This window comes from Stegodyphus dumicola, chromosome 3 (assembly GCF_044657685.1).
Source record: "Stegodyphus dumicola isolate Sdum_Otavi_A_Nest chromosome 3, ASM4465768v1".
Classification (NCBI taxonomy): Eukaryota; Metazoa; Arthropoda; class Arachnida; order Araneae; family Eresidae; genus Stegodyphus; species Stegodyphus dumicola.
Genome location: NC_140770.1, coordinates 151,567,200 through 151,590,525, shown reverse-complemented (window position 1 = coordinate 151,590,525; position 23,326 = coordinate 151,567,200). Strand labels below are relative to the sequence as shown.

Below are 23,326 nucleotides of genomic sequence, written 5' to 3'. Positions count from 1 at the left end.
ATACCAAATTCAACTAACATTGAGGAACTAAACGTTTGCGAGCTAAGGTTTTAAAAACTACTCGTGCGATTTTTACAAAACTTGGCAGTTTGGCATAATTAGAATCTTTAGAATTGAAATATGGAAAAAATTGGCATGTCATTTCAGAAAAGTCCGAGTTTGTGTCGGAAAACTTACATTAGAACAATGCTATATATAAATCTAATGCACATACTAAGTCGCACTTTCGAGGCATGAAAAACGCAAGTTGAATTTCGTCCATCGGTCCAGTAGAATGGGAGATATAGAACTGTCCCTTTTGTTTTCCGTAGTGTACATGCAAGTTTTAATGCATCATCCCGATTTCTTACTGAACAGCTTAGTAGCTGAGATGACATGATCTCCAGGTATACGAATTTGCTATTTTATCTAGTGGCTACTTTTAGGATTACATCATGTATTTGGTCCTTTATTTGCCGGCATACGACATTTTAGCTGAAAGCCAATTGCTATGTTTGAAATATTATGTAGGACCCGATAATGATCAAAAATTATATTCTGTACTAACTGAAGGTTAAGCAATTCATTGCTTTAATACGGATTATGTATCTTGACGCCAACCTTCGGAGATGCGAGAATTACAAACACTAAATTAAGCGCCTATAGACTCGAAAAGTTCATTTCTTTATAGTATGCTTATTAAACAGATTGCTTAGGTACCTTCACAGCAGAATTACATAATTAAAGATCGTTGACAACCGAGAGGACCCACACCAGTGGCCGAATGGGTAATACCGTTAAACAAGGTTAGATATTTCAGAGTTTGGCGTATTTACGAAGGCAATGTTGCATAGGAACCGAGATTTCACCCTGTGTAAAATCCAGATCTCACCCTGTGTAAAATTGTAAGAACCAGTTTTCCCCTCCTTAATTTCGCCTTAAAGCCATCAGTTGGAAGGCCGATTACGCCATCGTGTTTTATCGTAAACAACTAATCTGAAATATGCTGTACCTCAAGGGCTGACCCAACACATTTTAAAAAAGAGTAATACTGTATCTTCATTTTTAACATAGACGAAACTCTTACTTGCATGATTAATGATATGCTTTTAAGCATAACCTATGAAATTAATCAAAATATTAATCTTGTAATTCTTAGTTGTAAAGAACTTAAGATATCCCCAACACCTGGATGCCGTTTCAATTGAAATTTCATACAAATGAATTACATTTTTAAATGTTAAATTTGTTGTTTGATGTGTTGTTTCAATTCCTCTAGCTCTATGAATAATCCAGATCAGGTCCATGAATTAATCACGATCAGAGAGCACTTAATGTCCAAAGCCTTTGATCTGCTATAGGTGCTCAGTTTCAGTTCGGTTTTTATGAATTCGAGTGTCCCACCGAGGATGGATCCAAAGGTTTCCTACTCCACTTTCCCCAACATCTTCTGAGGAGAATTTCAGCTGGACGATATGCACTTTTCAGCAGCGCCCATACTATACCATAAAATGACAATGTCTATGCCTTCTCTGAAATTCTAATCCCGGCCCAACGACGACACGGCCGTGCATTCAGTAAAGTGAGATGTCTTCCTAAAAAAGGGAAGAAAAATGTTTACAAGATTAGACAAAATCGCGTGTGAAGATTTTAAGTTTCTGCAGGTCTAAATGTTTAGCAGAATTTTAAGATATCACGAACATGGTAACAAGATTTTCGACGAATATGAAAACTTTCAATGGCAGTGTTTAAGTGACTGGTCTTTCGAAAGTAGATTTTAATTTATGGAAATAAACATTTTCATTAATTTTTTAGAGGTTTACGACCAAACTGAGAAAAACTTACAGCAGTTTCTTTCATCAATGCCGTCACTGCAATCCAAATTGCCGTCGCAAACCCAAGCTTTTGGTATACACCGACCATGATCGCATCTCATCTGAGTTTCCACATCACACTCGGTCAAGTGACATTTGTTCTCATCGCTGCCATCTTCACAGTCCTTCTGGAGATCGCATCGCCACAGCAAAGGAATACAGGCACCATTTTCGCAAGTAAACGAGTCTTTAGAACAACTCTCTATAGGAGCTGTTAAGATGAAACGTCATTTAGTTTAGGGAAATAGTATTTTAAAATTCCATCGACATTTTTAAAGTATTACTGTTTACTTAAAAGTCGCTTTAGTACAGTAGAACAATTATTCGAATTTCGAGTAACAGAATATCTTATTCTAAAAAGAACAAAATTATACTCGTTAATTTATTAATACATTTTTAATTTCAGTTAGCGATACAAAAAAAAATTTTGGAAATATTAAGCCCAGATTCATTATACTTCAACGTATATCATGTACTTTTATGTTGCAATGGCTATCGTGAAAGAAAATCGCTATAAATTGACTGCATGAAAAGACCGAATTAGCAGACTTCAAAAAATTGTAAAACAGTAAAATGTTAATTTTACACACATTTTACAATGTTTTCCTCGTTTTTTGAATTTTGGAAGCCTTGTATCAAAAGGATTTTAATTTTTTATCTACAGGCCCCAAATAAAATCTTTGAGCCATTAAGTAAGATTACAAGAAAAATGTGTTTTGCATCGTAATGAAATAGATGAAAATGATCTCTAAATACAGCCGCACAATCATGGAGATGCAACGTTATTACATTTTGAAGATGCAATGTTAAAAACTGCTCAAAGGTTTTGTTCATGTTGGAAATTGGTCAGCCATTTTCCACCAGCATTTCTAATTACGTTAGAGAGGAACGTAGCTCAACATTTTAAAAATGGGCGAAATAAAAGGAACTTGTGATGCCACCTGTGCGAATTCAGACCGTAGTCAGCTTCAACGACTAATCTTGGAGGTAGCAATTTTCTTTAACAACCAATGTAATACGAAAGTACTCTATTTAATTGAATGAAAGTAGATTAAACTTTTCTCCAAAGTAGTATTTGACTTCGAACATGAATTAATTTTTTTTTCTTTAAAATGATTGCTTACCTAACCAATTTTTCAATAAAAGTTAGTTTTGTTTTATGTAAAACAAACTATTATTGCTGTAATTAAAAAAGAACGAAGGTTCATGCTTTTATAAAGAATTTTTGCCGACAAAGGTCAATCTAGAGCATTCAGCTTCTTCAAATATCTGAATGCTCTTGGTTACTCCAGATATTTTATGTTTACGTCGCAATTCTAGCTCTGATAAATTTTACACCTAAAATGTCATTAAGAAAGTTTGGCTAAAGAAGACCAAGATTTGCACTTCAGGTTTTCTTCATAGAAGTAGATATTTTATGAAACGGGAATGTAACCGCGAAAATGGTTCAGGATGTTCTTTGCAGAGCACTTGCTAGTAGTATAAAGTTTAGTGCTATATCAGTCTTGCATAGATATTAATTCTGTAACTATATGAACAGACAAACAGTTTCATGAAGTATATAGAATTTCGAAACTTTGTTTTAAGGATTTAGACGCTCAACTATTTGCCTTCCAAACAAATATTGCTGTAGTATTACATAATGAAAATGAACATTTGAAATTGTACATTTAGAAATAAATTATACTAGAATGTCATGAATAAGTGATATTTTCTTGATTTTAATTAAAAAATGACTCATTTTGTACCTTGATTCCTTTTTAAATATACATCCAAACTGAAATCAGATACATTAAGAGCTAGCAGAAATTTTCATGTATAATGAATGTGGAAGGCAACCTTCTGTACGGAATTTTCCGGCTTTAACGCTGAGCCGTTTTGAATAAATAATGAACATTCTTTAATGCAATCAGTCTTTGACGTCAAGATTACATCCCAGTTTAGCGGTTTTAAAATATATCAATTTGTGTATTTACCCTTTCTTAAACGATATCTCTTACTACATGATATAGCTGGATATATACAAAACTATGATTTTCCATTCAATTACATTTTATATTTAACCGTAAGTTTTAAATTACGTACCGAAGATTTATTTGTACGAGACCGACATCGGGGTAATCTCACGATTTGAGTATGGGGCGTAAATATTTTTCATTTTTCCATTTTATGGTGTATTTTAGTTTTATCTAAATGCTCAAAAGATCACCCGGAACGAATGGGTTACAAAGGTTTTCATGTTTCAAATTATTACCCCCTTCAGCAATTTGTTCTGAACATTAAAACATGAATAATCAATGTGTTAAACATTTTAATACGATTGGTATACCCCCTTTATAAAATATTTTACTAAAATAGCAAGGGATCGTCTTTAAATTTACGTACGGCAGCCTTCCTCGTCAGAATTATCACCACAATCATCCCTCTTGTCACATTTCCAGGAGCTAATGATACAATGACCGTTTCGACACTGGAAATCGTTTGCTGGGCACCGATGTCCTGATGGTTCTGAAAAAAAAGTTTCATTTAGTAAAACTGAATTGACTGTTGAAAGCAGGGTTCGGACACCCGAGCGGCTTTCACAGAGTGTTCGAGTACAGTCCGAAATCCGCAACTATCTAGGTAACCACCATTCCGACCATCATCCACAAGGGACACAGCGGAGTTTTTTTTTTTTAAAGTCGGGTATTACATGATAACATTCTCATTATTGCGAATCGGTATATTTCAGTTTGGCTTTAGTTTAGATTGAATGCACATGGATCTAATACACATTCTACATACTGTCCGTGCCTGCATTAGCTGTGCTGTATGATGTCTTGCATACCGACATTATATCAGATATACATTACATCAAATGCATCATATAAAGATACATTACGTACGAATTAAATTAGTTCTGTGGAATATTACACAGATCAAAATCATTAAATTCAGATCATACATTTGAAACTTGGATTACCATTTTGCCGCATGGATAATTGATTATAAAAAAAGTACTATGTGGCATTTCAGCACAGGATTTCTTTGCATTAGAAGGTTGCTTACTTGAATATTTTTAATGGATGACTATTCAAAGATAGATGGCAAGCGTACTCTTAGAGAAGTTTCCAATTAAGCGAAAACGTATATTGAATATATAGTAACGTTATCGTAAACCTATACACCGCTAGATCAGTTTTGAATCATGACGGTGCGTCAAGGAGAATTACCGTCCACTCTAGCATAAAGCAACTACTGCCTGTCAAACCATAGTCCAGAGGCAGGCCGAGAGATCAGACGGCATTTGCGTTAAGAAAGGAGCTCGTACATATTAGCGATATGTTTCACATTCCAATTCTGTTGCGCCATTTTATAGACTACGTAAACCTACGCATATCAAATGCAACAAGAAAGAACAGAAGTTACATCCTTGCTTATTGCACTTTAGGTAAGGAAACGTAAGCCGTCATAATAAATTTATTCAGACTTCGTCAGTACAGATAAGTCAAAATTCGGAGTTGAACATATTAGAATTAATATTTAAAGTGCATTTGTTAAAAACTTCTCTCGACAAGAAGAAATTTCTGTTATAATATATAGTTTAAGGATGATTTGAATTCTGCAAATGTAACACAAGGTGAAATTTTGCCATATTATTCAAATAATATGGGGCACTTATCGAATGAACCTTGCGATATTTTTAAACATTTTAAAAATCCTGGAACTCGTATCTCTGCATTATATTCCAGAAATAGTTTCAACAGACTTACGTTGACTTTCAACGTAAGTCTGTTGGAAACTTAAGTTTGTCAACTTTACGTTGACTTTCAACAGACTTCTAAACGCTGACGTACAAAGATTATGGCTATCAAACACGACTAAGACAAAAGAACCAGTACATTTATTTTAAAAGATTGCTTCTCTTATTTTCAGCAATAGTTTAAAGGTGAATTTATGAATAATTAAAACTTATTGCAAGTTATCAGAAACAAAACCTGAAAGTTTGTTCAAAAATCTAATTGTTAATACCAAGGGGGATAAATATTCCTTACTCGATAGTTTAAACTCATTTTTCTTAGAAAGAGTTTTAAATTATTGTAACTTAGGATTTTATTTACAATTACACGTTTATTTGTCAATGGCTCAAAGTGGCTATTATACGTGTCGTCCCATTAACATACAAAATGAAATTGTTTGCATCAGGTTTCAAAACATACTGGATCCTTACTTCTTCCAGCTCTGAAGAGATATAGTGTACACGAAATCTTGCAGGTCAGACATAAACGAAGTTTAAGAAAACTTACCATCACAGTTTTCATCAGAAGCATCTTCGCAATCTTTGACTCCATCGCAAACAAAAGTTTTGGGAATACATGTTCCGTTCTTTAGGCAGCGGAATTCGTCTGCTTCACATTTTCGGCCTGAAAGAAAGCTGGTAGTTTATCGAAAAAGAAAAAAAAATCTTTTAGGGGCTAACTATTCATGCAACACGGAAGCTACAATGTTTGATTTCTTAAAGAGAATTTCAATGAAAGTGTCATTAAATTATTTGAAATATTAGAAGATCACATGCCGATGGTTGACCTTTCTCGAGGAACATCTCATTTTTGTAGAATCACCCGATATTTATCAGAGAAGGATTTTTTATGTAACAAGTCATTTGATATACTGTAGGAATTTTAAATCAAAGCCTTTTTTTGCTCTAGTTTTACAGTTGATAAGGATACGATCTGATTGTATCTCGTAAAAAATCATTCCAGATAATCTTGTATTATTCCTATAGAATAGATCTTTTCAGGGCATTACTAAAATCAAATTTTCATCGCATGCAATTGAGAAAGGAAGTCAACTTTTTAAAATTTATATATTAAATTGCTAGAATTTGAAGATGCTTCTAGAAATCAAGACCGGAAATTTCACCCTCTAACACGATTGATGCACGCTTTAAGTGCCCTTCCTCTGTAAACGATGACCTGCTTAAAAAACTGAACATTTTATAGTACAGAAAGTTGTAAATAGATTAAGTACAAGTGTAAATAGATTCGTATACAAGTGCAGTATACGAAGTTTGAATACGTTACGCTGCGATATACAATTATATTCTGCTTCTGTTTGTTTTCTCCAGACAAAGTTAATTCGTAAAATATAAACATGCGAGCAAAAGGTTTCAAACCCTACTGCAGGTTAAATAAAATTTCTCATTTTTTACTGAACGGAAAGGCAACATTATGTCTTATGGCAGGAATGGGCAAACCTTTTCGGTCAGATAAATTTTTCCTAAATTTTAAAAATATACAAGTATTACAATTTAAATATGTTAATGAAATTGCGATTCCATTTTTAAAAGTTCCTTATAGTGAGGTTCGAAGGGAGATTTACAGATTCTAAGGAGCGAGGCTAAATGCTCATCTGTTGGTCTATTTCTGAAATAACTCTTAAGTTTCATAGTTGAAAACATTTTACCGATTTTCTGAGCTTGAGATATTAAATTTGAAAAACTTAATTTCGATAATGGTTTGCAAGACTAACTTCGGCATATTTAGAAACAACTTGAGATAATTAGATTGCAACTCAATTCAAGCTGGAAATCTGACCTCACTGTTTCACAATTTATGTTGAAAGGCATGGCAAAAACATCCAGTTATGTATGAAATCTTGAAATCGGCGTTCAAATCCAAAATGCAGATTTTCAAGCCTCGTCATATTTCTTAAGCTTCTCTTCATTTACTGAGGGTATAGACTTTAACCTCGAGAAATCAGACAAGTCGTTCTTAGCTAGCTGTTCAGAAAACAGATTAAGTTTTAGCTTAAAAGCTTTGAGATGGGCCCAGATATCATCGATAAACTGATTTTTCCCTTGCATCTTGGCATTCAAGTTGCTCATATGACAAAGAAGATCTGAAAAATGCAACTTCCGAAAGCCATTCTGTGTCTTCTAACATTTCGCATTCTGCAGAACACCGTTTCTTATGGAAGAACGACACGAAGTCGTCTTTCAGTGTTAAATCTGAAAATTTTTACAGCACCTGCAATTTATCCTAGTCACGGCACCATTGTTATATAGAAAAAATTATGTTTGTATTTTAGATACCTTATTCCATTATAATTTTAACTTAACTGATAACTTTGCTGACTGTAGTGCCGCATAAATTAACAAAAAAAAAAAATCAAAAATCACAAATCACATATCAAATAATTCAAAACATTCAAAATTTCATAATAATCAAATATCATATCGACATTCTTATAAACATTCGTATAGTAAATCTATCAATCAATCGTATAGTGGTATAGTACAATTTAATTTTTTAGGTTTGCGTTGTGAGTAACCTATGTAAAGGGAAAATCAATAACTCCATGTTTCTTAAAAGCCTCCCGGCTCAAACAAATGGAGGAACATGACAGACCACAGAAACTACACTAAATTAAACAAATGAAACATAAAATACATATCAAACACATTTATTAATTTCTAGAATATTCAAACATATGATAACTAGGTAAACTGATCAGTCCCCTACAAATTAACCTTAAGAGGTAAATTAACATATATATCATTTTAAATCTTCTACTCATGTTAGGTGTACTAAATTTTTTTTAACATTACATAACTCACAATTTAGGCGGTTGTACCGTATATTAATATAGTATCATTACTCGGTTACAATTTAAATACAAAAGACAGAAAAAAAATTCACTCACAGGATGAAGTTCATACATTCAACTCCTATGCCATCATCGACTGATTAATATGGAGTGCTGATAGTTCAACAGATCGTCCTACTCATTTCGTTGACCATTCCAAGAGATCGAGAATGCCATCATCGACGGATTAATACGGAGTTTTAGATAGTTCAACAGCTAGTCCAACTGCTTTTAAATCAGGAACGCTAACGCTACAACAAAATCTGTATTAAGGTAACCTCGAGAATGTCAAATTAAAGTTCTTGGGAAAATATAACGAAGCAGCAGCAAAGCTATATTTTGCATAAGCACTTAGTCTCAACTCGAGCAAAATTCTCATCAGCTGAAAGCCGACAGAAATTCAAGACCGCCGCCCGCAAAGGGGTCAAGCCCCCACCACTCGTTTTCTTCTTACTCTTAGCTTGAAAGAATCAGGAAACAGAATCAGAATCAGAATGAACTCTAGCCTGGTGCAAGTACCCAGGAAATCTCGGTTTCTCCGCCTCTGAGTTCATAGGCTTTCAAAAAAATCATAAAATTAAATCTTACCAATCCCGGAATTTTAAGTTATCTAAATTGAGAAAATGACACACCCATGACGAATCAAACACCAGAAAAATCTGACAATGAAATCCGAAAAGCATCTGCACTCATAACGTGAGAAAAAAAATAGACCCCCCAACTAACAAGTGAAACTAAGCTTTTAGGAAAATCCAATTACCAGCCACCCCCACTGTCTTGAAGTAATAAAACTGCAAACTTACAAAGCGACAGGAAAGCGCTTTCCGTTTCACACGCATGAGCTAAAAGGGCGACATTGTTAGTGAAAAAGCCATAAACCAGATGTGTGTCCTCGCAACCGTCTCTCGCCTTTGTTACAATTCCTATTCAAGAACAACAAGTTAAACACCTTAAGAGCCTAAGAATACTTTTTTTTTTTTCAGATTAAAATACACATGAATACAAACAAAAATATTAGAATAATAACAACTTGAAACACATAATAATTGAAATTCTCGACATAACATATTCCCCCACGCACCAGGGAAAAAAAAATTGAGCATTAAATTTTTTTTTTTCAAAACAAAACAAACAGCTTTTCAAAATAGTACCAAGTTAAGTACCAAACTAATAATCAACTCAAAACTAGTTGTCACGGAGAGCAGTGATAAAAAAATTAAAATTCAATTACGAAGCACAAAGTTTAAATCAATTAAATTCAAAATCTAATTCCAACTCGAATAACCAATTAAACAGCAGCAGGAGTGAAGTGTCAAAAAAATCCATTTGCAAAGCAAGTTAACAAAATTACACAAACAAAAAAATCACTAGTGAGGGAAAAAAACACCTTAACAATTCAGTCAACCAACAGTGCAAAAAAATAAAATCCTAAAAATTACACACTGAACTGAACCAGAAGTTGAAACAAACGGAGAACACCCCTAGGAACGGAAAAGAGAACTTGACCAAAAAAAAATTAAGTCGAAAAAACTAGAACGCATCTAGAAGCAAAAGGGGAAAAAATTTAGACAAACTTACTTGGAAACAAGGAAATTAAAATTCCCGGACCAGCCGAAAACAATCCTTAAACGCAAAACACTATTGAGTCAGGAACTCGAAACCGAAACTAAAAGAAATTCACCAAATGCAGACAACTCCTAGACCAAACCAGTTGTAAAATATGGAAGAAAAACCTTTAACTAATCTTTCAAGAAAACAAAACTAACACTCTTAAAAAATCAAATTCATAAACAATTCAAGCTCAAAGCAAAAAAAAAAAAATCAAATTCTGAAATAGCCAAAATGAATCCAACAAAACAGAACTGAAGCAGGTTACACACAGAATTTACACGTAAACAAGAAGGTACCCAACAAAAGGTTTGCCACAATTTTTAAAGAAAACAATGATGCTGCACCAATGTTCTTAAAGTCTAGCTCCTGGAGAGTAATTAAGATGAAGAGTATGCATTGCACTCTAGGTAGCAATCGTAAGCATGACAACTTCACATCAAAACTACAAAACTGCAAAAGCAAACAAGAGGGAAGTGTTTACACACACACACACAAAAAAAATCTCAAAATCCATAATCTCACAAAACTCAATTCTATATTTCTCCTTAAACCACTTCAAAACAAAAACTCCTTGAAATACACTAAGCCTCAAGAGCAATCAGAAATTTTTCAGTAACCACACAGTATAACCAGAAACCAGAAAAGAAAATATTTTTGAAAGACAACCAACTTGAAAACAGAAACTCGGTGGAGTTACTCTTAAAATCCTAAAATCAAATCAAAATACTTCTCAAAACAAAATTTCACTTTCACTAGTATCAAAGTTTAATCTTCCAAACACATTTCACATCCACTTTTAAAGTTACTACAACACTGCAAGAAGTTCAGCCACATAAAAAATGTAAATTCAAAATCAAAACAATAAGCTATTAAGCTCAAATATTGACAAACCAAAAAAAATACTGTTAAAACAAATGTTAGACCACTCACAAGTAACTTCACTATGAATCTACCTTTAAAACTACTTGAAAAGCCAAAACTATGAGCAAGAATAATATCTTTTAACTACATTTCCAAAACTTCAAACAAAACCAACTCTACCTATCCAAAAAAATCTTTGTTTTTCCAAAATTCACAATTCAAATTTTGCTGTAAAACGCAAAACTCACTATTCTACTGTTTTCAGACATTTCTCAGACAGCAATAAATGTTCACAAAACTCAAAACTAGGTAGAAAATTAATTACTCAAACTCAGAAAAGCTAAACAAGAAACTTCACTCCCGCTGAAAACTAACTTCCAAAAAAAAAAAAAAAAAAAAAAAACGTTCAATCAATCCCTAAGTAAACTATCACTGGTCCCGCGCAACTTTACAAATCTAACCAAAATTAACTTTAAGAAACAAACATTTCAGATTTTTCCAAAAATAAATTCAAAAATAAAAATTTTAACTGAATTCTATTAGGCACAAATTCCACAAAATCTATTAACACACTGCAAGAAGTTTAAAAAACAAAATACTATTTCTCGAACACAAAAAAATACTGCTCTGACATTAAATCAATTAATTAAAATTAGAAATCTACAAAGCAATTAATCAAAAAAGCAATTAGCAAAATCAACACATTAACATAAATGCAATTCTCAAAAACTTTAAACTAAAGGATAAATGGATCAAACATCTAGGTGAGCGGAAACATTTTCATCATTTATGATCAAAACTGTAATTTTCACTCACAGGGTGAAGTTCATACATTCAACTCCTATGCCATCATCGACTAATTAATATGGAGTGCTGATAGTTCAACAGATCGTCCTACTCATTGCGTTGACCATTCGAAGAGATCGAGAATGCCATCTTCGACGGATTAATACGGAGTTTTAGAGAGTTCAACAGATCGTCCTACTCATTTCGTTGACCATTCGAAGAGATCGAGAATGCCATCTTCGACGGATTAATACGGAGTTTTAGATAGTTCAACAGCTAGTCCAACTGCTTTTAAATCAGAAACGCTAATGCTACAACAAAATCTGTATTAAGGTAACCTCGAGAATGTCAAATTAAAGTTCTTGGGAAAATATAACGAAGCAGCAGCAAAGCTATATTTTGCATAAGCACTTAGTCTCAACTCGAGCAAAATTCTCATCAGCTGAAAGCCGACAGAAATTAAAGACCGCCGCCCGCAAAGGGGTCAAGCCCCCGCCACTCGTTTTCTTCTTACTCTTAGCTTGAAAGAATCAGGAAACAGAATCAGAATCAGAATGAACTCTAGCCTGGTGCAAGTACCCAGGAAATCTCGGTTTCTCCGCCTCTGAGTTCATAGGCTTTCAAAAAAATCATAAAATTAAATCTTACCAATCCCGGAATTTTAAGTTATCTAAATTGAGAAAATGACACACCCATGACGAATCAAACACCAGAAAAATCTGACAATGAAATCCGAAAAGCATCTGCACTCATAACGTGAGAAAAAAAATAGACCCCCCAACTAACAAGTGAAACTAAGCTTTTACGAAAATCCAATTACCAGCCACCCCCACTGTCTTGAAGTAATAAAACTGACTTACAAAGCGACAGGAAAGCGCTTTCCGTTTCACACGCATGAGCTAAAAGGGCGACATTGTTAGTGAAAAGCCATAAACCAGATGTGTGTCCTCGCAACCGTCTCTCGCCTTTGTTACAATTCCTATTCAAGAACAACAAGTTAAACAACACCTTAAGAACCTAAGAATACTTTTTTTTTTTTCAGATTAAAATACACATGAATACAAACAAAAATATTAGAATAATAATAACTTAAAACACATATTAAAAATTGAAATTCGCGACATAACATATTCCTATTAGAATAATAACTTGAAACGCATACTAATTGAAATTCTCGACATAACATCAGCTGCAAAATGGCTCGGAAACACATCCTACTCCAAGTCACCTTACTTTCGTGTAATACAGTACATCAGAGTATTCAGATTGCATGGACTGAAGAAAATCTCAAAATTGCATGTGAGTAAGCCCACGACATTGAAATAGTATTTACAAGCTTCACGAGTGCATCAAGCACGGGTTTCATATTCAATGCAGATTTACACAGAGCATCTTGATATAAAACACAATGCAGAAAAACATTGTTCTCGGGAAAGTTTTGATTAAAGCTTCCAAGAAATGGAGATTTTTTCCTGTTATATTTGGTACTCCATCGGTCGTTATATTGCACATATTTGTTATAGGTACTTTCAAAGTAAAAAGCCCTTCCTGAAATTCACGAAAAATATCACATCCCGTTCTAGTTCCTTTTAAAGAACGCATGCATGCATGCCACTTCCTCGGTAATTTCAACGTTATCATCAACACCTTTTATAAATAATACTAACTGAGCATTATCATTTATATCTGATTTCATCCATAGCTATGGAACAAAATTTAAACTTTCCAATCTTTGACTAATTGTGATGTCAATTTTACCGATGTCTTCGATTCTAGAAGTCACCGTTTTTCGAGTTAAGCTTAAAACCTTTTTACAAAGACTTTCTGCATTTTGTTTTCTTTCATATTTGACATTGCTTCGGAATTGGAATTCTTATGATTAGATGTGAAATGACGGGAAATGTTAAAATTATTTCCAGGTCCATTTATCATTAAAAGCACGGCACTTTGAATCAACTTTGTGTTTGTACCGATTTTGGGGTTGAAATATTTTACGAATAAACCAAACAAGCACTAGCTACGCTATACTTAATTTTACCACTATTCACAATGATGCTATATGTCCGCATTTTTCGATGTTAAACCAATAATATTAAAACTCGTGCCAAAAGAAAAAGCCGCTGGCTGGATTTTAAAATGCGCAGTTTGCCATATGTGAGGTCTAATTCATTTGGATTGGACTCCCATATGTCTGTTCCCCGAGAAAGAAATAACTCTTGTTGGCGACAATCTACAGTTATAACAAAGAACTTCCGCTTTTAACACTTTACACCTATTGAAAGCTGTCTGTGCTTGATATTTCCATCAATTAATGTTTTGTAGAACGCCACCTAGACGGTATAGTGTTTAGGGAAGCCTGACTGTGATACCGAAGGGCCTGGGTTCGAATCGCGGAGAAGGCATGGTTGTAACTGTCCGTCCCTTCATAGGAGGCGATGGTGGCCCATCTATTAGATGCCTCCATAATAAAGAGACCACCCCATCTGGCCCTGTATAGATTAATGCACTGGGTTATACTGTAACTGTTCACAATCTGCCATTGAAAAAAATGTTTTGTAGAACAAAAATAGAGAAAGTAAAAAGATCAGTCCTATGAAGAAAAATATTAAAACAATAGAAAAGGAGATTGATATATGATATATATTTTAATTTACCTTGGACCGGCAAATTAAAATTCTATCGATGCGCGCGGGCCGTAGTTTGCCAATCCCTGTCTTATGGGCTCGAGTTTTGCCGAAGTGGGAGGGGTTATGCCGTCTACTTTGCCTCGTACATTGACAAAGCAGAATCTGATTGCTCTAATTTCGATGTCCGATTCTCTTGAAAATGGCATTTTTTAGATAGAATCCAGTTATTCCTACCAAGGAGTTATCAAACAACTTTACGAAAACAATCAAATGAACCTCTGTTCTCCAGATACGAACTTCATCCCAAGTTATGCTCTGTATGGTAGGTCTATAGGAATAATTTGTTACGAATTTGTTCGTGAATAACAGTTCCAAATGCAAAAAGATAAGCGAAGTGTAAAGAAATTCACTCACCGAGGTAGCCGATTCACAGCATTCAATTTAAATTTCAGATAATGGTCCGACCGCAGATTTATTGCTTAGTCACCGAAATAGCAAATTTCATTTTTTTGAGGCTGTCTGACATCTTGGTAACTTCTTCAAAAACCAAACTAATAACCGTTTTGAAAGAGAATTTTAAGCTGCGAAAAAGATGGTTGAAAAATCGAACGACATGCTGCCCACCTCCTTATCCGTACTGTTTCAGGTATTTGCATTCAAAATGAGCTTTGTGCGACACAGCGCATGAGGTGACTGAAAGAGTACTAGCAAGACAGTGGTGAAGATAACTTAGATGTGTTTTGCACAGAATATTGAAACAATGTATTAGTCTTTTGCCAGGTAGTAAAGTTTAAGGCCTCCAATTTATGTTAACTAGTTTGAAAACTAGCAAGTAAAATATGGTTGGTATTTTAAATACAATACTCGAAACGAGTTTCCTTCAAGTTCAGAGATCGAATTCATACGTAACCAAGGATTTACTATACTGCTAAAATGAATATCGATGTATGAACGTCAAAAGTAATATAACTTAAGAGGATTTCAATAATCTTATTCTGAAGCTAATGGACAACTTAGAGATTTAGATCAAATGAATGTTGATCAATTATAATTTAAGACACCGATGCCAGATTCTAAACTTAAAAAGTCCGTTAATAAATGCTATATTCAGTTACATCCGAGTACTAGTTTATAAGTAATACCTTCAGAAAGAGTAAAACTACTGGAAACGTTAGACGACTGCACTTTTTTCCAACATTAATTTTTAAGATTGCACTTTAAAACTAAATGCAACTGCGCTGAATAAAGAATTATTCCTACCTCAAAAACAGAAAGAGGTAAGATTATTTAAAGCCAATTCTATATTTACAGGAATGTATGAACTGAGTCTGTCTGAAAAGAACGCAGGGCGAATTGTTGGTATTCTATGGTCTTAACTACTCTGCCACTGAGAGCATTCATGGTATTCCCAGGAGTTCATTCCAAGATGGTAGAATTATGCAATTTTCAATCAAGACATAAAATTTGCTTTGAAAAATTGATTCTACAGAAATTGGGCTGCGAAACAAAAAATGCCGCTTTCGTATTTTTATGAAAGCTTTTCTCGGGATGAATTCCTGCAGTACGCATGAATGTGAAGATTTTAAAAGAAATTTTAAAGTTTTAAGTGCAATTAAATAGTTCTAAGGCTTCAATGGGAAACAAATTTTTCATTACAAAATTAAATATCCGTAAATATACGGGCATGATCCATTTGTTATTAACTCAGTTTCCCGTTTGAGGGCTCACCTCGGGGTGCGAGCGGCTTCCCTATGAAGTGAGTAATCCATAAGCGCGTCTTGGTGGTACATTAAACTTTACGTTCACAAAAGTACTCAGTAGTGGGTACTCTGATTCCGCTCTGATGCTAATAACCAGTTGTCTTGTCGAAACACGTCCGAGTATTACAGGCGGTGAGAGGACGTATAGAAGCACCTCGGGGCCGGAGAATTTCCGAAAACTTAATTAGCGTGGATGTAAGAAATGCACATGTGTTAATTAAATAAATTACCAAAATAAAAATTATTAATGAGATTCAGAAAATCTGAGTGTAGTCTTGTTTGGTTCGATGGTCACTCTGATCGATAGTGATAGTGCTTATGGTTAGTCATTCGTTTGGGTCAAATTCGAATCCAGAGAACACGTGTAATTGTATGGTGTGTGAAGCAAAGCGGCACTAAAAATGCACAAAACGGGCCGAAAGCCCTCAAGTGATTGGCAACACGAGAGAACTTATTGCCTTGAAAATTTAATCCCTTGGGCTGCATATGCTGGCTTGACAGTAGCATCTCTGGAGGCACAATAACGCGAAACCAATTCCTAATGCCAAAGGGACAGCATGTGCTGCCCCAGACGGTAATGGTTTACCCAATCCGAATGGGTAGCGTGGCTGTCAAATAACACGAGTTATTGTTACCGCTTCCCTTCGTAGTCCCCACGCACCTGAGGTATGATGAGTACCCGGTGTGCTGGTTCAAAATCGGGAATTCAAAAGAGAGTTCACTATTTTAAGAATGCATTCGGGAATTGAGGCTCCGGCTTGTAGCAGAAAAGGGTTTATATTATCCTTGCCTTTGTGGTGATTCTATCTTCCGACTTTCCCGCCTAATACGGAAGACAGTGTCCGCATAGTATCCTATTCGATGTGAAAGAACGCGTGAATAAACTTAACTTACCCTGAGGGAGGGATCCTGTCCCTCAGAATATTCTAGATAAACTTGAAATAGAGCCGAGCAAAATTGTTGTATTTTCACTTAATTTCAAGACCTTAACCAATGATAAGCACTTCTTTCATTTTTGACATGTTGAATTCGCGAACCCAATTTGCATGCTTTTCAGATGAGGATAAATTAGCACGAAGATATGAATTCTTCATCTAGAAAATGAACTAATGTTCATAAAGTGTAACGCATTTGCTAAAATAGGTTTAAGAAAGTTCTAAAATCCCTAGTAAACCATATTTACATGACCTACAGAAGTTTTCATTTCGTTTACCACAGTCTCATCTGTGGGAAGTGAAGAAACTGTACAATTTTTATTGGTAAAACATGCAAAAATATTACCTCCGCATGTTGCGTTGTCCTTCAAGATCTCCATTCCGATAGGACAAAGGCATGTTCTTCCCTTCGGCGAGTTGAGGCAGAGATAACTGCAGCCACCGTTGTTAACAGAGCACGGAGAAAATTCTGAAATGACAGATGAGGATTACATGCGAACAAGTCTTAAATTAATGCATTTAACATGCTTGGAATCGGACCTACCCGAGGAGGTATTCGCTATATCCGGAGTGAAAGAATAAAAGACTTTCTTCGATGACAATCCTCCTTGGACACCGGTTAGAGATACTGAGTAAGCATCGGCTGAATTCTGCTTCATTAAATTCAGATGTGGGTTTTCAGAATCTGTCCAGTAAATGAAGTGTTCACTAACCGTAAGTGAAATCACATTGCCGATTTCGTCTTTGTGCAGCACACGGTTTCTAATAAGAAAGAACAAACCTTAGTATTGCGTAATCCAATTACTATACATCACATTTTTATCAATAATTGTTCTATTAGTGATGCAAAAATGCAAAATTACTTTCGTAATATGATTCTAGAAGGAAAACAGTATTATCTAACAGCCAAAAGTTAGATAGGTATTTACGTATTAACACAACCACCTTAGAAGTCGCCAAGGTTTCGAAATGTGCCAAAGTATCAACCACGTCATTCTTCTGGCAACTATGCTCATAATTCTTCAATCAAGCAAAGCCGCAGTTTTTGTACGCTTTTTTTTTTTTTTTTTTTTTTTGCTGTATTCCAAGCTACAAAGGTTTTTAAAAAATCGTGATTTTTCTTATATTTAAAATACGAGCTTTTAGAATTTTCCAGCAATGGGAGGAACTGTGGTAAAATTTTTACAAGAATGCAGAATTTTGCTGAAAATTTTCTGAAGGGAACAACGAGAAAACGAGTTTCGTAGATAACCCCCCCCCCCATTGCCGAGGATTGCACGAAGCCGAGTCTAGGCAATTCTGACGACTATTTAAAGAAACAGAAGTCGATGTGTACTTCAGGAGAATAGTTTATAAAGATTTGAAGAATGCTTTTGTAACGCGTCCTGTAATCCTTATTTAACAATTCAAGTTCTCATTTTAAATTGCTAAAGTTCTCATGTGTTGATAATGTTGATATTACCTACTTATTGTAAACTGATAGTCTGGGAACCTTTCTATAAAAATGGCGTAAAAACCGTCTACTTGATCCAATTAGTAACTTCACCTGTAAATAATCGAACTATATTCATCTGTAAAAAATGGTCAAATTGCATCAATGTGGTTACTTTTATAGCCTCGTGACTATTTTTATGCTCATTATACACATTTAGTCTATTTAAAACTGCGTTTTAATACACATATTTCAGTGATTTTTTCCATCCTATATTCGTATTTATGTTATTACAGTGTTTACTATGGAGATTTTTTACAGTTAGTGAAACTACATGTATATTTTAAATTAGATATATACAATACAGTTTGTAAACTAAAGTCTTGATGCATATATAAAATTAACGTCAATTATGAAATTGAACAATACACAGGTATGGCTAAGCTTGTGCAGAGTTAAAGTTTAAAAAGATGAAGATTAAAGTTGTCATACGCTGTTGTAAAAACCCAAATTCTTTGAACATTTGATATCATTAACGGGGGAATATCAACTAGCTGTTAACAGGAATGACTGCTTAAAATTTGATGTAGGTTTATTCATGTACTTCCAGGTGTATTTAATTATGGCAAAGCACACTAGGGCTATCTGCCTAAGGGGAGGGATGCCTTTCGTGGAGGACTTTCTAAGGGAAACTGGCTCGTATACACGTTACACATGGGGAAAACCACGAAAACGCCCATGCAGCCAGCCCGTTCGCGGGATTCGAACCTCGGACCGAACTACCAGTGTTCAGCGACTTTACCGCTCGGCCGCTGGTGGGCCCCATGTACTTCCAGACTTTCCTCAAAGAATAAGTTAAGCATGTTCCATTATTTTTACGAAATTTCAATTATTTAACTAAAGCACTTACTTATGCAAATTCAAGTAATCTATTGATGCAATTGTGCCACTTTTAGGATTTGCCCAGAATAGAAGACTTCTTGTGGGATGTACGGCAAGCGATATAGCTGGTCCAGAGATCTTCCTCAACAGCCTTTGGTTCGTTCCATCCATATCATACATGGATACTGAAGGTGCATCTCCGACAACAGATATAAACATCAACCTATCAATAAAATACAATAAATCTTATATTTGAATATTTCTAATTCAATTTCGACAGATTTATCAGTTTAAAATTTCGCATTCATATTTACGGTTAGCCACTAGTCGGAAATATTCTGGAATCTTAACACAAAACTACATGGCAAGTGGAGCTTTTTATCACAGTTGCTACAAAGTTTAAGATCTCACCAAACTCGGGCGGAATCTTGAAGGAACAAATCACTCTTCAGTTACATTCTAGTTAGTCTCGTTGGCTTATAATACCAAAGGCATCGAAGGCTGTTTGCCTAAGAGGAATGACTTCGTGGAAACTTTAGGAGAAACTGGCTCTTATACATGTCACAATGGGGGAAACCACCGAATACGCCCATGCAACCACAGCCCGTTCGCCGTGTTTCGAGCCCACGAACAGAAGTAAGTGTTCAGAGATTTTATCGCTCGGTCGCTCATGGGCCATACAAATACTAGTTATGGCTGTAGAACGTAAAAAGAGATTTCGGTTCATTGCAATTGTTTAATCGTTATCAAATGAAGTCATGTGTAGTAACTTAATGCAAACGTTTTGGAGCCATTATTCCATTAATTGAAAATACTGCACGGCAGGCTATTCCTATAAGTGGATAAATGACTAAATTTAATAATGTTTTCCAGTAAGAGGAAAAATAGATATAACTTACTAACTTTATGAAAGCTAAACTGCCTTTTCGAGATTAGTCACATAAAAGCAAGATAACGATCTTGTAAAACACCGCAGCTTGAATCCATTATTGGCACTAAAATCCATTTCTCAAAGATTATTTATCGAAAATGGTTGATGGAAATATACCTAAGTACAAAATATTCTACCAAGAATTACACTTAAATTGCCAAAATGCAAGACAAAGGAGAATTGTTCAGATATGGTTAGGCTAATTTTTTTCGAATAAGGTAAAACTCCTGACTGATATTTGCCTAAGGAGAGAGATGCCTTTATGAACTACTAAACAGAAATCAGCTTGTATTCATTTTACATACGTGGAAAACTAAAATGCATTATGCAGCTAACTTGTTCTCCTGGAATCGAACCCAGACGGAACTCGTAGTTTTCAGCGGTCTTATCCACAGTGCTTCAGTAAATTAAAAACTGGTGTAAGCTGTATTACATGTAGCTTAAGGCTGATAAACGCAATAAATATACAAGTTCAAAGTTTATGTAGAACTTGACAGTATATGGGAGAGAGGATAAATAAATTTGCTGCTTGCGTACGGGTTCGTAAAGGACGGAATGCAAACAGAAACGACGATAGCTTGGTCAAATTTTGTTAAAAAAGGAACACTTTACAATTCTGGAACTTTCCACAAAAACACTCAAACAACTATTCTCAGTATAAGAGCACAATCAGCAATTACACTTCAAACTACTAAGATCGTTAAACACAACGCAGTGAAAAGAGCATCTAAAAGGCGAAGCTCACGGATATCTCAGTACTCCGAATTTAGCTCTGAACTGTGAGTAGGCGCTCTTTTCCGGTTTTATATAGTTTTTCAGCCAGCCGCCCCGAAATGGCTAGCAAATTCCATTTCTTGAAATTACTGGAAGGCACATACGGTTAAAGTTACATCTAAGGGCCGGATACGGTTACAGTTGCATATCTAGATTAATTATAATTATTCAATTCCAAATACATACTGGTTATCCATGGACCGGACCAAAATGTCACCAGATGGTCGCCAAATATGGCGACTTGTAGCGAATTCACGCAGAACTTGGCGACAAAAGTTAGTTTCCAAAACCGTAGTCAGCTTGGAGATATCTCGCCAATTTAGCGAGATGGCCATTTACTCAACATTAGACATCCCCTGCATTCTTATTTTCTCAGAACGCTTCGCTTCTTTAGATTTTCATATTACACATACAAAAATACAATTTCACATTAGACTAAAATTTACGTACAATTCTTAATAAAAATAAAATTTTAAATTCGTAAAATTCTTAACAATACGAATAATAAACGATCCATTTCTTCAGACAGAATTTACCGAGAGTAATAATCATTTCTGATGTGGGATCACGGCAATAACTGGTAGTTTACACTGGGAAGCACGATCAGAAAACCTGAAGTGAAACCTCCCCTATTAAACGCCAACTGGAAAAAGTTATCGGGAAATAAACTTCGTCAAAAATTGAAGACGGGGAGATGTCGCTTTAATACCAAATGCTTTCTAAAGTCAACAGTACTCATTTCAAAACTCAACTCAAATGTAGTTTCAATTTTTAATTCTAAATTAAGGTTACCGTTCTTGATTTAAATGCATGAAATTGAACATAAAGTTCTCACTTCCCACTAACTTTTATAATAGGCATACGTTCAGTAAAAATTCTGAAGATAACAGAAGAGCATAAATACTTAGTTAACTGGTTATGCACTATAAAGTTAAATCCTATAAAAATATTTGGCATCTTTAAGGTGTTTATACAGCGTGAAAAACTGATGTTAAAAGATTACATTCGCAGAAGCAATGATGAAGATGAATGTTGAACACTTGTTAACATATTTTGGCATCTTAACTCTGGAAATTAAAATCAACATACCTACGAAGAGGATCAAGGCTAATAGCAACAGGTTTAGACAAGTCAACTACGATTATCGACCGTCGAGAATTACTGATGGACATCACTTCCACAGTGCCTTTGCTGGAATCCAACCAATACAAATTGTTGCTTGTCCAATCAAATGAGAGGTCTTCAGGGACAACAAGGTGCTCTTCGACTAGTTCCCTGAAAGAAAAGAAGTCCGTTTATTTATCCAAGAATAAGTTACTACTCCCGTAAAGAAACATTCAAAATCTTACCGCGTAGTTAAAGATGTCATGTTGATGGCATGTATGGCTGGACGAGTTAATTCGCTGATGAAAAGAAACTTCGATTTCCAGTCATAGATAACTCTTCCAATTAGGGGAAGATGAGTAGGGGGCAATTCTGTGACAGCCCCTCCGCCCACAGCTTCCGGTTGTATGTGGTAAATTTTTGTTTCGTCGTTGACGAAAAGCGAAGGGGAATTGCTGTTCACTACAAGGGAAAGATGTATCTGATAAGATCGCGATACGTTTTAAAAACATGAAAATTTAAGCATTAAAGTAAGCTGAATGAAATACAATATTTTAAATTACGCACTTTGGCATGTCTGTTCATCATTTGAGAGCGAAAATCCAACTGGGCATGCGCATCGGTGATTTCTGGAAGGAGCTATTAAGCACATATGACTGCAAGTATTAGACCAGCAAGGGTTATGTTCTAGAAGAATATAAAGAGCAAATATAAATGAGTCATAAATACTTAAGAATTGCAAAACGAATATTGAAACACTGAAAACGAATATTGAAAAATTGAGCATTGAAATAAATTACCTATACGTTAAAAAAGCATTTAATATAATACAATTAAATAGTATTTCTTTACGGTTAGATAAAGATTAAGGACTAAGTTATTCGAGAACTTTTAAATGGTTCTCGGGATGCTTGCTTTTAGAAGTTAAGTTATAAGCCAGAATTCTGTATATAGAAAGAATAAAAACCCATTTCTCATCATTGTCAGTATTTAAAGCTTTAACTAATGCAGTCAAATCCGGCTGTAACGAAATACATTCGATAGCTATATTCTATCCGTTGCTCGCGAAAATTCTTACAAAAAGTAAACATTTGTTAATATTGTCATCTACGACAAAGTGAAAATAAAAAATAATACGATTCG

The 23,326-nt window shown here is 34.9% G+C and overlaps 1 protein-coding gene across 1 annotated transcript in view; it reads right to left on the bottom strand.

Moving 5' to 3' along the window:
• LOC118197568 (vitellogenin receptor Yl-like) overlaps positions 1-23,326 on the bottom strand; it is a 74,612-nt gene that overhangs the window by 26,850 nt on the left and 24,436 nt on the right. The window contains exons 12-20 of the mRNA XM_035369092.2: positions 22,751-22,870; positions 22,429-22,645; positions 22,169-22,354; positions 19,403-19,597; positions 17,605-17,822; positions 17,407-17,529; positions 6,140-6,256; positions 4,239-4,361; positions 1,825-2,064 (exon numbers count right to left, since the gene is read on the bottom strand). Coding sequence (XP_035224983.1) covers positions 1,825-2,064; positions 4,239-4,361; positions 6,140-6,256; positions 17,407-17,529; positions 17,605-17,822; positions 19,403-19,597; positions 22,169-22,354; positions 22,429-22,645; positions 22,751-22,870 — 1,539 coding nt within the window. The remainder of the gene's footprint in view (positions 1-1,824; positions 2,065-4,238; positions 4,362-6,139; positions 6,257-17,406; positions 17,530-17,604; positions 17,823-19,402; positions 19,598-22,168; positions 22,355-22,428; positions 22,646-22,750; positions 22,871-23,326) is intronic.